Genomic DNA, 13,425 nt, shown 5'->3' with positions numbered 1-13,425 from the left:
AATAAATAATACAAAGCTATAGTGCAGACTACAGCGCCATCCAGCTGGTGTTCGCTCTCTCTGCGGTAGAGTATCACTTCCTGTTCCAACACATAGTGGTGTTTTTGTGTAGCTTATCTGCGTAGCAGTTTAATTATAACCTTATAGATAACTTCTTATTTCATAGGGTTAGGGTTAATCGTCCTGCTTGACAATGACGTGCCCAAAGTGAATTGACTATTTCGCTTTGGACGTCTGCTTTCAGCACCTGACGGCATGTCCGGGTGAATGAGCCGCGCTTTGTGTTTACATCTTTTTGCGGATTCTGTTTACACATTCAAAATAAAGAGAGAGAAGTTTGTTTGTTTTTTGTTTCTTTAACTTTCATCAGAGTCAGAAGTATGCATACACTTCCTTATTATTTGGTAAAATTGCCCCAAAACTGTTTCACTTGGGCCACACGCTTCAGGTGTCCTTCCACCAGCTTTCTGCAACAGTTTGCTGGAATCTTGGCCCACTGCTCTTGACAGAACTGGTGTAACTGGGTCAGGTTTGTAGGTCTCCTTCCTGAGCGGTATGATGGTTGTACGTTCCTGTACTTTTTATTCTCTCGTATTATTGTCTGAATGGATGAATGTGGGACCTTCAGGCATCTGAAAATTGCACCTAAAGATGAGCCACACTTGTGGAGTCTACAATTCATTTCCTGATGTCTTGGTTGATTTTCCTATGATGTCAAAGAAAGAGGCTCTGTGTTTGGGGGTGTGGTTTTACATGCATCCACAAGTGTGCCACAAATGAACTCAAATGGACTTAATTAACCGATCGAATCATCTTAAGCTCAAAATAGAAAATATCTGGAGTTTAGCTTTTGTTTAAAGACACTTGCTTTTACTTTACTTGAGAGATACTGACCTCAACAAACAGCTTGGGTTCTTCAACTGTATCTTATGGACACTCAGGTGAAGAACAGAGCTGAGCTATGAACTGATGGTCACCTGATGGTGAGTTGGGTCAGGTGGTGGGGGAGGATGCTGGACACCCCTTTAACTGCCGGTTCGACAGCATTCTGAGGGAGGCTTTGGACACTGAGTCAGAATGGACAATGTTCTGCTCCTCCATAGCTGAGCCTGCTGCAAGGAGCTGTGGCAGCAAGGTGCTTGGTGCCTGTCGTGGTGGTAACCTCCCAGAAAGGAGCCATTAAACTGAAGGCGGAGTTCTATCGGGCTTGGTTAGCCATCACTCAGCGGCCTCCAGCTCACACTGGAGGGGTTCACAGCAGGGCTGTGCGATATACTGAATATACTCAATGTATCGCAAGTTTTTCCACAAAAAGTGAAACACTGCCTGGACTGACAAACAAACCATCCTTAAAGATATTAGAACACACCAAGCTTCTGTGTTATTTGAGCCAGAGACTGCACTTGTGGATGAACAATAAAACCATTTTATATTTATTATATCAGTAATGTAACTTGCAATACAAAGTTATGAGAAGCTTAAACTTAGTTTCAGAATAATTAAATCTGAGACTTTGTTTTATTGTAAGGTTAATAAAGTTTTTGATTGTGTGACAAATAAAAATATGAACTTTAATTTTGAAAATATTTAACTATTATTAAATAACACCGGGTACAATATTGGTAATATGTGTGTTGTTCAGCAGAACAGTGACCAGTATGTTGGCTGATATACTTTATTTATATTTTAAAATAAAAGTTTGGCTGATTTTAACATATTAAAAGGAGTGTTTTTAATAATTATTTTTTAAATAAAAATACAGTGTTTATATTAAATGTTGTACTAGAAATAAGTTCAAGGATGATAAAAGGTCATGTGACTTTGTTGGATTCAACTTGTCTGCAGCAAAATGAAAAATAAGTTACCACAAGTTGTTTTTTAATTTGGTAAATAATTGATAAAGTGTTAAAAGTACTGGTTGTGTTTGACCTCATCACCAGGATGAGTTGGAAATACCTCAAATTCCCTCAGGTGGCCTTTTGCTGGTTGGATTGCCACTACAGTGTGTAAACTGTAGAGGTAATTTTGTGAGCTCATTGGATGAGCAGTTTCTGAAATACTCAGACCAGCCCATCTGGCACCAACAACCACGCAATCTCTTTCCCCCATTCTGATACTTGCTTTGACCTTCAGCAGGTCATCATGAACATGTCTGTATGCTTAAATACTTTAATTTGCTGACGTCTGATTGGTTCACTAGATATTTGTGTTTACCGAGCAGGTGAACAGGTGTACCTGGCAAAGTGTGTGTAACCCTCAGTGTAAATAAATCCTAAGTAAATAAATCCTTTTACGAGTCCACAAGAAACACCACAAATCACAGGGCAGTCTGTGATCTTTCAGGACAGAGACATCAACAACAGTGACAGGACCCTCAGCGTCTTTCTACTGAAGCTGTCAGGCCCTGCTCAAATTTGAGCCACAAGCCTTTGGATGAAATTTAATTCAGGTCTTGACCAAAGTACATTTATGGTCAGTTCATACTGTAGATCTTCTATAAAATCGACGGTTTACACAATACTCAAAGTTTCATTTCTCAGCTTCATTTCCCTCCCAGCACTTTATGAAAGGCAAAAGCAAAAACTGCTGATGAGTAACTTTGCATCAATGTGTGGAGTATTGCAGCTTTTCATGCAGCATGATAAGGCTTCATCATGACACTGGTGACTATACAATGGTCACCATTCAGACAGAAAGGCAGTTGTTAGAGGGTGAATGGCAGGAACACTGTGTCTGCTGCCTCTTCTCTTGCCTCTGTGTATCAGTGAGTATTCAACAACAGTTTCTATATTTAACTGCTGGTTCTTACTGCATAATTCTGTCTGTATAATATAAAAATGATTCAATGCATCGAGTTATGCCAAACCTCACAGAAACTGTGCACAGTGGGTATTCTGAATTGCTGCTCGGCACATATATGCAGACCACAGTCAGAGCCTTACTCTCTGCTGCTTGAAGTCACACAGAGGTAACCCACTCGCTCTCTGTCAGCACGCAGTCGCAGACTCGTGAGTGAGGTTTTTTTTTTCTTTTGTTTTGCTCTTCTACTCTTAAGAGCTCCATTAGCCACACAGAGGGCACAATATGTTCTGTATTGCTTCTCAAAGTTAGCATTGGTTAGTGATCATGAGCTGTTTTAGGTTTATAAATCATTGGTTTACACCACATTCCTCTGAATTAATGTCACAAATTGACAAACTGACAGTGAGATACAGTGAAGTGTGTAGAACATGTAATTCAAATCAGAGCACGAGCAGAACAAGAGCATGAAGCTGAGATCAAACTTCATTTGCTTCCATCTATAAGGTGCAGGTCACTGAGGTCTTCTGACAGAAACCTGCTGGTGGTTCCTCGTTCTAGGCTGAAAACTAAAAGAGACTAAGTGTGTCTTCAAGGCTGTTGGCTGATAATCTATGGAATGCACTAATATTACATTTGATCTCTGCGGTCTGAACATTTGAAAGAGCAGCTCTACTTATTTGTACAGGCTTAATTTTAGGTAGTGGATATTATTATTGTCTTTTAATGTTTGTATTTATTTTTATTGATTATTATTGTGAAGCACTTTCTCTATAGAAACATTTTACCTTCATTTCCCTTCTGTCACTTTATGAAAGCCAAAAGAGACGATAAGTAACTTTGCATAAATGTGTGGAGCTTTGCAGCTTTGCAGTTCATAAAGCTTCATAATGACACTATGTGACTATGCAGTGTCCAATATTCAAACTGAAATGCAGTCATTAGAGAGTGAATGGCAGCAACACTATGTGTGGTGCCTCTTCTCTTTTCTCTGTGTATCAGCGAGTGTTCAGCTACAGTATCTATATTTAATGGCTCTGGTCCTCACTGTGTGGTTCTGCCTTACTTCTGAGAGCAGATATTTTACAGGTACAAAGAAAAACTGGCAGTGACCTGGTGGGCGGGGGATTCCTCTTTCAGGTGTGACGGCGAACACAGAGGTCGCTCTGCAAAAGAGAGTCATTGGAGGTGATGAATGTGAGCGACAGTATCATGTACAGCTCAGAGCAGTTTATCCACATGGACCTTCCAGCTTGTGTGGAGGCTCTTTGATCAGCGACCGCTGGATTCTGACTGCAGCTCACCGTCTGAAGCCAGGAGGGTGAGGAGATCAGAGCAGCAACTAAAACTTGTTTTTGCTATTCAGTAAAAAGTAAAATACATTCAGACAAGATGAGAAATAGAATATGGTGACCATCAGTAATCATGTTTTATGTTTGCTGTGCACATGCAGGACCATGTTTGCAAATCTAAGTGTGCATCAAGGGGGTCCGAACAAGAAGTGCAGATAACAGCAGAAGCTGAGATCTATACAGACAAAGACACCAGCACAGGCAGAGTTCATGACATCATGCTGCTGCAGCTACTAGCAGCTCTGATATCCAACCTATAAAACTACCTGACTGTGAGTTGTGGATGTTTCTGCTTCAGGTTCATGTGTTCTGACAGATACTGACACGTCGTGCTAACTTCAGTTTTAGATTCAAATGATACATTTATGTTCCTGTGGCTCAAAGTTTCTTGCTTTGAAGTTTTTTTTCTTAAAGTTTCTTCTTGACCTGAGCTCTGTGCTGTGAAGTGAGTTCAGCATATGTAGAATATATTTCCTTTATCTTATCCCAACAGTGGGAATCAGGATAAGTACTCACAGGAAGCTGCTTATCAATTCAAAGCCCTGGTTATCAAGTTAACCAGGGCTTTCAATCCTAACGGATGTGGATAAACTATACTGGCAGTGCAGGTTTTAAAAAGGAAGATAAAACTGTAATATTAGAAAAATATGAAGGGTTTAAATGCATAATACAGACTGAAAGTAACAGCTGCTGCAGAAAAACCAGTGTTGTGTGTGTGTGTGTGTGTGTGTGTGTGTGTGTGTGTGTGTGTGTGTGTGTGTGTGTGTGTGTGTGTGTGTGTAAAATTGCTGCAGGGTAGCTTAGTAGTAAAAGCACTATATGAATGTGCAAGCACTTCAGATGCTTTGTTCAATAAGACTGGATGAAATCTATATCAATAAAGTCTAGCCCATTTGGAGACAAGCAAGAAAGACAGCAAAAATCCTGACTGACATCACGGCCTATCATTACACAGGAGAATCTGATGGATCATTAATCAAGTATTTCATTTAATTAATGTTTGAAAGAGAGTTTCAGCTTTTATTCTGTCAGCTACAAACTTTCTGCTGTTTATTAGTTTAAGAGAAAATAAAACTTAATATAACAACAGAATTTAAACATAGGCTGCAAACTGAAAAATGTCTATGAAAAAATGCTATTGAAGAATTTTAGCCCCTCCCACTGTCCATGTAGTACAGTAGGAGGGTCTAAAGTTGAAAGTTTCAAGGGATCTTCCAGGAATGGTGATGCTGCTTTTCTGGACAAATGATCTCTAAACTTGAACTTAACCAGAGGGATATAGTACAAAGAAAATTCAACAAGGCTTGGCTTACTTTGTGTTAGCTGGCTTGAGAAAACGTAAAACACCAGTCAGTGTCACGCCGCCGGGTATATCAACTTCTCTTTTAAGCTGTGCTTTCTGCTTCACGCTCCGTGCCCACGCATGTAACAAGGGCTGCTACAAGGCCCTTTAAAACAGGAAGTAGCATGTGCTGCAGTGAGCTTGAATGGTTTCCCAATGCGCTGAGCAAGCACAGTCCAAGCATGCTAGCCAGGTGTGGTGCGTGATGATAAAGTGGTGACTAAAACTCTATAAAGGACATAACTAATATAACAGCAGGTCAAGGTTACTCTTACAATTTTCTCTGGTAAGAAGTCAAAATCCTTCATATAGAACTCTGAAGTTACCTGGAGAGATGAGATCCTGCTTCATAGTACAGGCCTCAGGGCAACATTTCAAAGTTAACGTGCAAAACAATCAATATATGTATTTGTATGTAACTGACAAAAAAAGGAGAGAAAAGTGTCCAAACACTTCTTGTGTCATTCCAGAGTTGAGGTCGCAGGTTATGGTGCCACCACTGGACTAGCTAATGAGAAAAGAAGGAAGATGATTTTTAACAAATTTGTTGTATTAAGAAAAAAGAAAACAAACCATCCAAACTGTTACTTTATTAGTAAAGAGATGTTGCAGATATTTGTACTGAAATTGTATTTTGCTTCATTTCTAATGTGTTCAAAGTAAAAACAAGCTTTTCCTGTGAGCTCAGACCATTTTATTTCTTTCTGCTGCATTTCTGCATAAAATACAAATCTGCATCATTTTTTAAAAAGTGCTTTAAGCTGAACTAATTGTCCCTTTTTTCTAGAACCTGGTGAATCACCCTCTCTTCACTGTGCAGAGACTGAGGTTGTCAGCTGTACAGAGCTCAATGATATTTTACTGAAAAAATTCCCCGAGGTCCACCGAGTCAGGAGCTATCAGCACTGGTTCTGTGGACAAAGTCCTGGGAAAGATATATGTCGAGTGAGTTTGCATGATCCCTCAGCTCACAGCTGCATTTATTAAACATTCAAAATACAGAAAGATTTTATAAAACTGGGAAACTGTATTTCTGTCTTGCAGGGAGACTCTGGTGGAGGAGTGGTTCATAATGGCAGGATTTATGGGGTCTCTTCTTTTGTGGGAGATCCAGACTTTGTATGCAGAGCACCGGCTGCCTTCATGGACCTCTGTGATCCTGAGTATGCAGATTGGATCAGGAAAACTATCAACCCATAAAAAGCTGTGAGGTGTGGATAACTGTAAACAAGCTGAAATAAATAATCTTTTAGAGTTTAGCTTTGGTTTCTTTTATTCTCTTTGATATAAGCAGTAGAGGATTTCAGAATTTCTGTGTTATTTGCCAAAAGACGTTTTTTCAGCTGCACCCACACACAGTTTCTTTAGATAACTTCAACTGCAGAAAGTAAAAACTCAGCATTAAGTTTCAAATGCAGTTTTAAAGATAATGATAATATGGTGGCCCTGAAGAAAACACCCGTCAATAGAAAAAGCTGCAAAATCCTGCAAAATGTAACAGAAGTTGAATAAAACACAACGGAAATAGAAAAAAATGCAACAAGGCTGAAAAACTGAACAAACAAACAAAAAACAAACACAAATTACAACAGAAATAATAACAACGATATAAAAAAATAGAAGTAGAAAAAAACATTCTCATCCTAAAACTTGGTGACAAAGTGGAATATGGTAAGGAAACACTCACTTAAGTGCTGTCATTACTCAAAGGTTCCTGATAATCATGCATGAAGTGATTTCTGGAGGGGAATGAAACTTAACTGAACTGCTCCCTGTGACATTTTGACCTGTCAAACGCAGGCGTAACTCCTGTTATTCATCGTTGTATTGCAGGTCTGCTGTGCACGACGTCTGTGAATCTGAGTAATTTGGTACAGATGAAGGAATAAGACTGCTCAGATGCTTTGGGTGTCACGTAATGATCCCTCAGGTTTGTGTGTCTTTGGTGCCCTTTGATTTCAATCTACCTGCACATTGAACAGAAATCCTGCCATGACAGAACACACTAATGCCTTTTCAAGGGAGAACCGATCCTAATCTGAGCTGTCAGCCCCAAGTTCTCTGCAGTCATCAAATCAAGCATAATCTGGTTTGAACAGGCTCCCTGCCTCACTGCAAAAGCCTTTTTACCAGCTGCTGTTTGACAAATTGCAAAGCCTCTGAAGAGACTTTAGAAAGGGGGAAAAAGGATACGAAGAAAAAGCTGAACAAAAAGCTATCCATGCACTGTTTAACATTTCACTTGGAGCTTATTGACTGTATTCTATCTGTGGATTGCATTATAGCTTCTCTGAGAGCTTTGCTCCCTGAAGATTTTATGATCTGTGAACGCTGAGTCTCTCTTGTGGCTGTAAACCAGTCTGCTCAGCATGGCACTGCATGGCAGAGTTTCTCTCCATTTTTTTTGAATCACCTTTGCTCAGTTGTGCTCCTAACTGGTCTCCTGAGTTTGGCTGTATTCCTGGACTTTGCCCTTTAGTTACTCTTCAGTCTCTTTGACACACAGGCTGCCAAATTTGAAATAACATTTTTAGTTTTGGAAAAAGAAGAGCGTGTCTAGCAAATTCTTGCACATCCTTGTTCTTAAATAGCACTTTTCTACTCAAGCACTCAAAGTACTTTATACACCTCATTCACCCATTCATACAAGCACTTTTCTGTACCTAAGTTCTTTCTATCTAACATTCATACTCTGATGGACACATGAAAGAGCAGTTTGGGGTTCAGTATCGTGTCCAAGGATACTTTGAGATACAGATCAGATCAGGCTGCGATCGAACCTCCAACCTTCTGATCGGTACTAATTGGACGTTTGCTGCTGCACATGTAGCATCACAGCTTAGAAGATGGTGGTGTGGAAATGTGTTTCCCATTAACAATTGACTAAGAAACTCTTAGTCAAGGGTTAACGTCACTAATGTCAGTATTTTCACTGATCTTCATTAGATTAGATCAACATTGTTCCTTAATCCTGAGCTGTACAGGAAAATAGATTTCTGATACACATGTACATAAACAAATAAAGAGAGATGTTTCCCACCTGCTGAGAAGACAACAAATGCATAACCTGATTACCACCATTAATCTCACATCCTCTGATTTCTGGCACCTATAAGTGAGATTGAGTTCACTGTCCTGCTGTCTTGGCCTTTAGGAGAACACAGTGAGACAGATGAAGCTTGCACCAGATGGTGGGAACACAATGATCGTGGTCTTAGACACAGCATCCACACTCTGTACATGATAGTGTGTGTGTGGTGCTGTTTGCAGGAACTTGATGAGGCTTTGCTTAAGTGGAAATCCACTGATGTTCAAGCCCCAGGGAAGTGGGCGGGGGGATAGGACCTCTGGGGCCCTCTTCCTGATGGAGCCCTACCTGACTCCTTTCACTGCTAAAGCAAGAATGGTGCCACAACTCATTGAAACAATACTTCACTTCATCAGAATCTTCAAATGATTGTGTTAAAAACAACCGCCCAGTGTACTTGCATGGCAAACATCGTGATTAGATATTCAAGAAGAGCCTCTTAAAGATGAAGGTCTGTGTCTCTTGACCTAAACACATAATCCAGTTAAATCTGATTTATGTTCATTAATGCCCCTCACACTGTAACTTAAAGTAATAAATCGGTCACTGATTAATTACAGAAGTACGTCTGTGAGCATAAAGATGTAAGCCTTGGACCATCAGGATAAAATGTGGTTGGGAAACTTAACAAGCTTTGATAAAACTTCATCAGTAGCTCAAGCAAGACCTCAAAACCTTCGATCACCACGGGTGGTTAGCAGACTGTGGTTGTACCATGCAGCCTAACAACATGCAGTAAATTGCAGGTTAAAGCAGTCTGCTTACACATTGTTAAACGAGGGAAGGGAACTAATGTGGCTGTCACATTACCCTTTTGTCCCATTTCATCCCAGGACTTGATTCAATTGCTGCTCACTTTCTACAATACTTAAAACTGATCAGTAGGACCTGAAACTGCAAACATTCAAACATTCAGGCCAACAATCAGTTGGTGAACATATTAATCTACTACAATTAGCAAAAATGAATAAATAAACAGAAGAAAGTTGGAGTGATATCAGAGTCATGCAAGTTTTTGACCAGCAGGTTAAACTCATGCAAATTAGCTTCATCCAGGCTCATGAAAACACTGTCCTGCTTATAAACAGCAGATCATTTGTGTCAGTGTCAGGATGGTTTATATTTGAGCTTTTAGTTCACACAGAACAATTTTTATTAATTGTTTTTAGCGATTACGAAAGTCTGTGAATCCCCAAATTGTTCAGTTGTTCTCTTTGCTCCCCATGAGGTCACTTTCACCATGTGACAAAAACAACACCCCACTCTACACACTCGGGCCACCAGCAACTTTCTAAATCCTCAATAAAAAGCTGACAGGTTGCAATGATGTTCCAAAGAACTTATTAAGAAAACAACTAAATACACAGAAAATTTTATGAAAATTGGTTTATTTTATATCTCATAGTTTTAAATGATGCAATAAAAATATGTATAAAACATCACAAACTGTAATATTTTACAAATGCTTACGTCCTGCTGATGCAATGGAGACATCTTCCAGTGACAGTCTTCATCAGTGTGAGTGTGAGGAGGATCCTAAACCCACCGACACAGAAGTGCATGTTCACAACTCCCTCTGTGCAGGCGGGGTCAGGACCCTCCTCACCCAGGGTGAGGAGGGTTGGTGCTGTGGCCAGTCAGGTATGAAGTGCTGAGAGTGGATCTTTGGTCCTCTGTGCAGCTCTGTCCACTCTCAGCTGCCCTGCAAAGTAATAACACAAGAAAGACGTCATTTTAACACAAAACAGCATTTTCATTGTTGGTAGCTGCAGTATGTTGTTAAAAAGCAATTTTAAACCCAACGTATACACATGAAAAATATAAATAAAGCTAAACCTACAGTGCTGCTGACATAGGATGATGATTTATACCAACTATTGGAAGAATTTTGTCTTCAATACAGTTTGTTGTCAATGTGAGGTGATAACTTACATAGTTGGAACACAGCACCACTCTCCCGTTTTTCACTTGGTCATCCATCCTTCTCATCGGGTTGGTCGGGGTAAGGCTGTCTTCTGGGTGGGGTGTTTGCTCCATCTTGGATGTTGAGTGTCTGAAGTGTTGAATTCTTAGCCACAGGCTATATCTTATGTAAAAACAAGAGACTACAGTCAGTTCACTGCATCATTTTTAAACCTTTTCTACTTATTTGTGTTGAGATTAAGTACAGACTTACCTTTGTCCTGCATGGTGAATTAGGGCTTGGGAAAAACATATATTATTCAAGAAAAAAACAATACATTTCACATGTGCAAGTCAGATGTTCTTATATCTGTAAAAACACAAAGGCAAAGTTTAAAAACACATTCTAACATAAACTAATCAGAGTCACTGTCATCAAGGGAAAGGTTAAAAAGCCTCTCCCAGAAACATCTGACTCCAAAACTACCTGAGGATGTTGAAGGGGCATCAAACTGGTCACTCACCTTGCACCTCTTTGCACTTACCTCTTCGGTGCAGATGTCTTCTCTGCTTCTCTTTTCTGAGGAAGGAGCAGCAGAGGGAGCAGAAGAGGAAGGAGCAGCAGAGGGAGCAGCTGAGGAAGAAGCAGCAGAGGGAGCAGCTGAGGAAGGAGCAGCAGAGGGAGCAGCTGAGGAAGGAGCAGCAGAGGGAGCAGCTGAGGAAGGAGCAGCAGAGGGAGCAGCTGGGGGAGGAGCAGCAGAGGGAGCAGAAGAGGAAGAAGCAGCAGAGGGAGCAGCAGAGAGAGCAGCAGAGAGAGCAGCTGAGGAAGAAGCAGCAGAGGGAGCAGCAGAGGGAGCAGCTGAGGGAGGAGCAGCTGGCGGATCACCAACTGGGGCAACAACTCGAGGGAAGAGTGGGGCATTGGCCTGGCCGAAAGGCGGCATGGCGATGGGGGCAGCACCTGGAGCAATAGGACGTTGCCAATCGTGCCAAAACGGCTCTGGAGGGTGCTCCCGGATGAGAGGGGAATCATCTCTCTCATCCATGGTGTCATACCCAGAGTCATCGCTAAGCCAATCCCCCCACTCTTCTGAGTCGTTCCAGTCAGATGAACTGTCAGTCTGTTCACTCACCTCTTCATCATCTACAGGTAAGTAGGGGCGGTACTCACCATACTCACCTTGCTGTTCACCGACATCTGCATCTGGTGCTTCATGAGAAGAAGGTGAGGGTGAGAGAGGGATAAAATACCTACCATACTCACCTTCGCTGATACGCTGGGTATCAGTGTCCTGAGCTTCTGCAGGGCGTTCAACCACATAGTCAAGACGCCCTGTGAGGAAACAATTTTAAAATAACATTAGGAATGTAATATATATATATATATATATATATATATATATATACATAAGCTATAATATATATATACATAAGCTATAATATAGATATACATAAGCTATAATATATATATATATATATATATATATATTTATTTTTTTAAAATAAAAACACAACCTCCTTGGCAAGAGTAAGAATTGCACACACAAAGCTCTGCAGGTATGTCTGAAAATGATGGTCAAGTCAAAAACAAACAAACAGAAACTCTTAACTCAGAATCCACATATTTAGAAATGTGCCGTGAGGACAGATACATCTAATCTGTGGTAAACATGCTATCCCTGTGTAAATATCCCCGTGTACAATATCTCTCTCTGCTATCTAATAAGGTTAAAAGCATTACCGTAACAGAAGATAGGTCTTAATGCCATTATTACTACTGTTTTCATATTCTTTTGATATTATTTTATTTGTATTTTTTTATCTTTGTGTTTTGCAGCAGAGAAAAAATATAGTTTATGTCAATAAAGCCTTTGATCCGGAGAAGAAAAGGATGTCAGGAGGGGACCTGGATCTGTGTGTTTACGCCTGCGTGTTCTGAGGCCATGACATCTTGAAGATGCCGTTACCACAGAAACTGATTTTTGGGCATTTTACAAATTTTAGTCCATTAAGCTATTTTTAACCATTTCATTTTAAAGAAAAGTGTCAAATTTGAAGCCTTCAAGTCAAAGTAACACCTTTTTTCATATTCATACATCAGTCGTTAATAATTTCTACACCTCTCCCGGAAAATTTAAAACATACAAACAATTTACGGGAAACAATCTTGAATACACATATTTGATCACGTTAAAACTTGATATTCACACTGGAACTTGTTAAATTATTACAGTAATTTACATTTAAAGAAATTTTCAAACGTACCTGCAGCGAAGTCCAGGTGACAGTCGGGGAGTCCGGGTCCACGGCGAGCCATCTTCAAACTTGAAAAACAAAAACAAGTACAAACGATCCACAGATGAAGTACTTGTTATGCGTTCAAGTTATATCCGCTTCCAGTAAAATGTTTTGCAAAACTTAGCTTTCCACAGGCTGAGGTTGGAGCAGGTCGAAACAAGTCCACGAGCAAGTGTAAACGGACGTTTGGAACCTTGTGAAGCATTTATATACCCTCGGCGGCCATGGTTACGGTTGTCAACGTGTACACGTGCACGTGATAGAACTATCCGGTTGTTCAATCTGACGTCACTAGCCGTGTCTGGGTCTAAACTCTGCTGCAGGTCCATATATCAAACGATCACTATGGCATTACTGAGAGTTGAAAAACTGTCTAAAGTCTTTCATTTTTAATAAAATGATCAGCGTTCTGCTCTACCAGGTGTAACAATTGAGTTTAACATCCAGGCATCCATGAAAACGGAATTTATGACATTTAACAGAGTTAGAAGTTAGCAGGGCGTTAGCTCGCTAGCTTCTATCTAAATACAATATAGCATGTCCTGACTGCAGGGTTTTGGAAACAAATTCAAACGTACAGCTCTGCTATCACTTCCAGCATAAATGAAGACAGAAAACTAAACAGCAGTGACGTTTGTAGGGTT

General features: G+C 40.3%; 1 protein-coding gene and 1 pseudogene across 3 annotated transcripts; one reads left to right on the top strand and one right to left on the bottom strand.

Moving 5' to 3' along the window:
- The first annotated feature begins 4,246 nt into the window (after nucleotides 1-4,246).
- LOC146572060 (kallikrein-8-like) lies at nucleotides 4,247-6,840 on the top strand (annotated as a pseudogene).
- Nucleotides 6,841-10,089: 3,249 nt separating this feature from the next.
- Nucleotides 10,090-12,933, bottom strand: LOC146572059 (uncharacterized). 3 transcript variants are annotated; one of them, XR_014892894.1, is made up of 4 exons: nucleotides 12,749-12,933; nucleotides 10,758-11,816; nucleotides 10,514-10,667; nucleotides 10,090-10,283 (listed from the first exon to the last, which is right to left on the bottom strand). XR_014892894.1 is itself a non-coding variant. In XM_085278575.1 (2 exons), exons 1-2 carry the CDS (start codon nucleotides 12,798-12,800, stop codon nucleotides 10,900-10,902), a joined length of 969 nt encoding a protein of 322 aa, XP_085134701.1. In that variant the 5' UTR covers nucleotides 12,801-12,933; the 3' UTR covers nucleotides 10,090-10,899. The 3 variants fall into 3 exon arrangements, 1 of the variants encoding a protein (XP_085134701.1); XR_014892893.1 differs by having other exon boundaries at nucleotides 10,090-10,667; XM_085278575.1 differs by having other exon boundaries at nucleotides 10,090-11,816.
- Nucleotides 12,934-13,425: the final 492 nt, after the last annotated feature.

This window comes from Mchenga conophoros, linkage group LG6, assembly GCF_057382185.1.
Source record: "Mchenga conophoros isolate Kocher_MC1m ecotype Shallow Benthic linkage group LG6, M_conophoros_male_GT1.1, whole genome shotgun sequence".
In the NCBI taxonomy this organism is placed as follows: domain Eukaryota; kingdom Metazoa; phylum Chordata; class Actinopteri; order Cichliformes; family Cichlidae; genus Mchenga; species Mchenga conophoros.
This window is presented reverse-complemented; position numbering and strand designations above follow the sequence as displayed.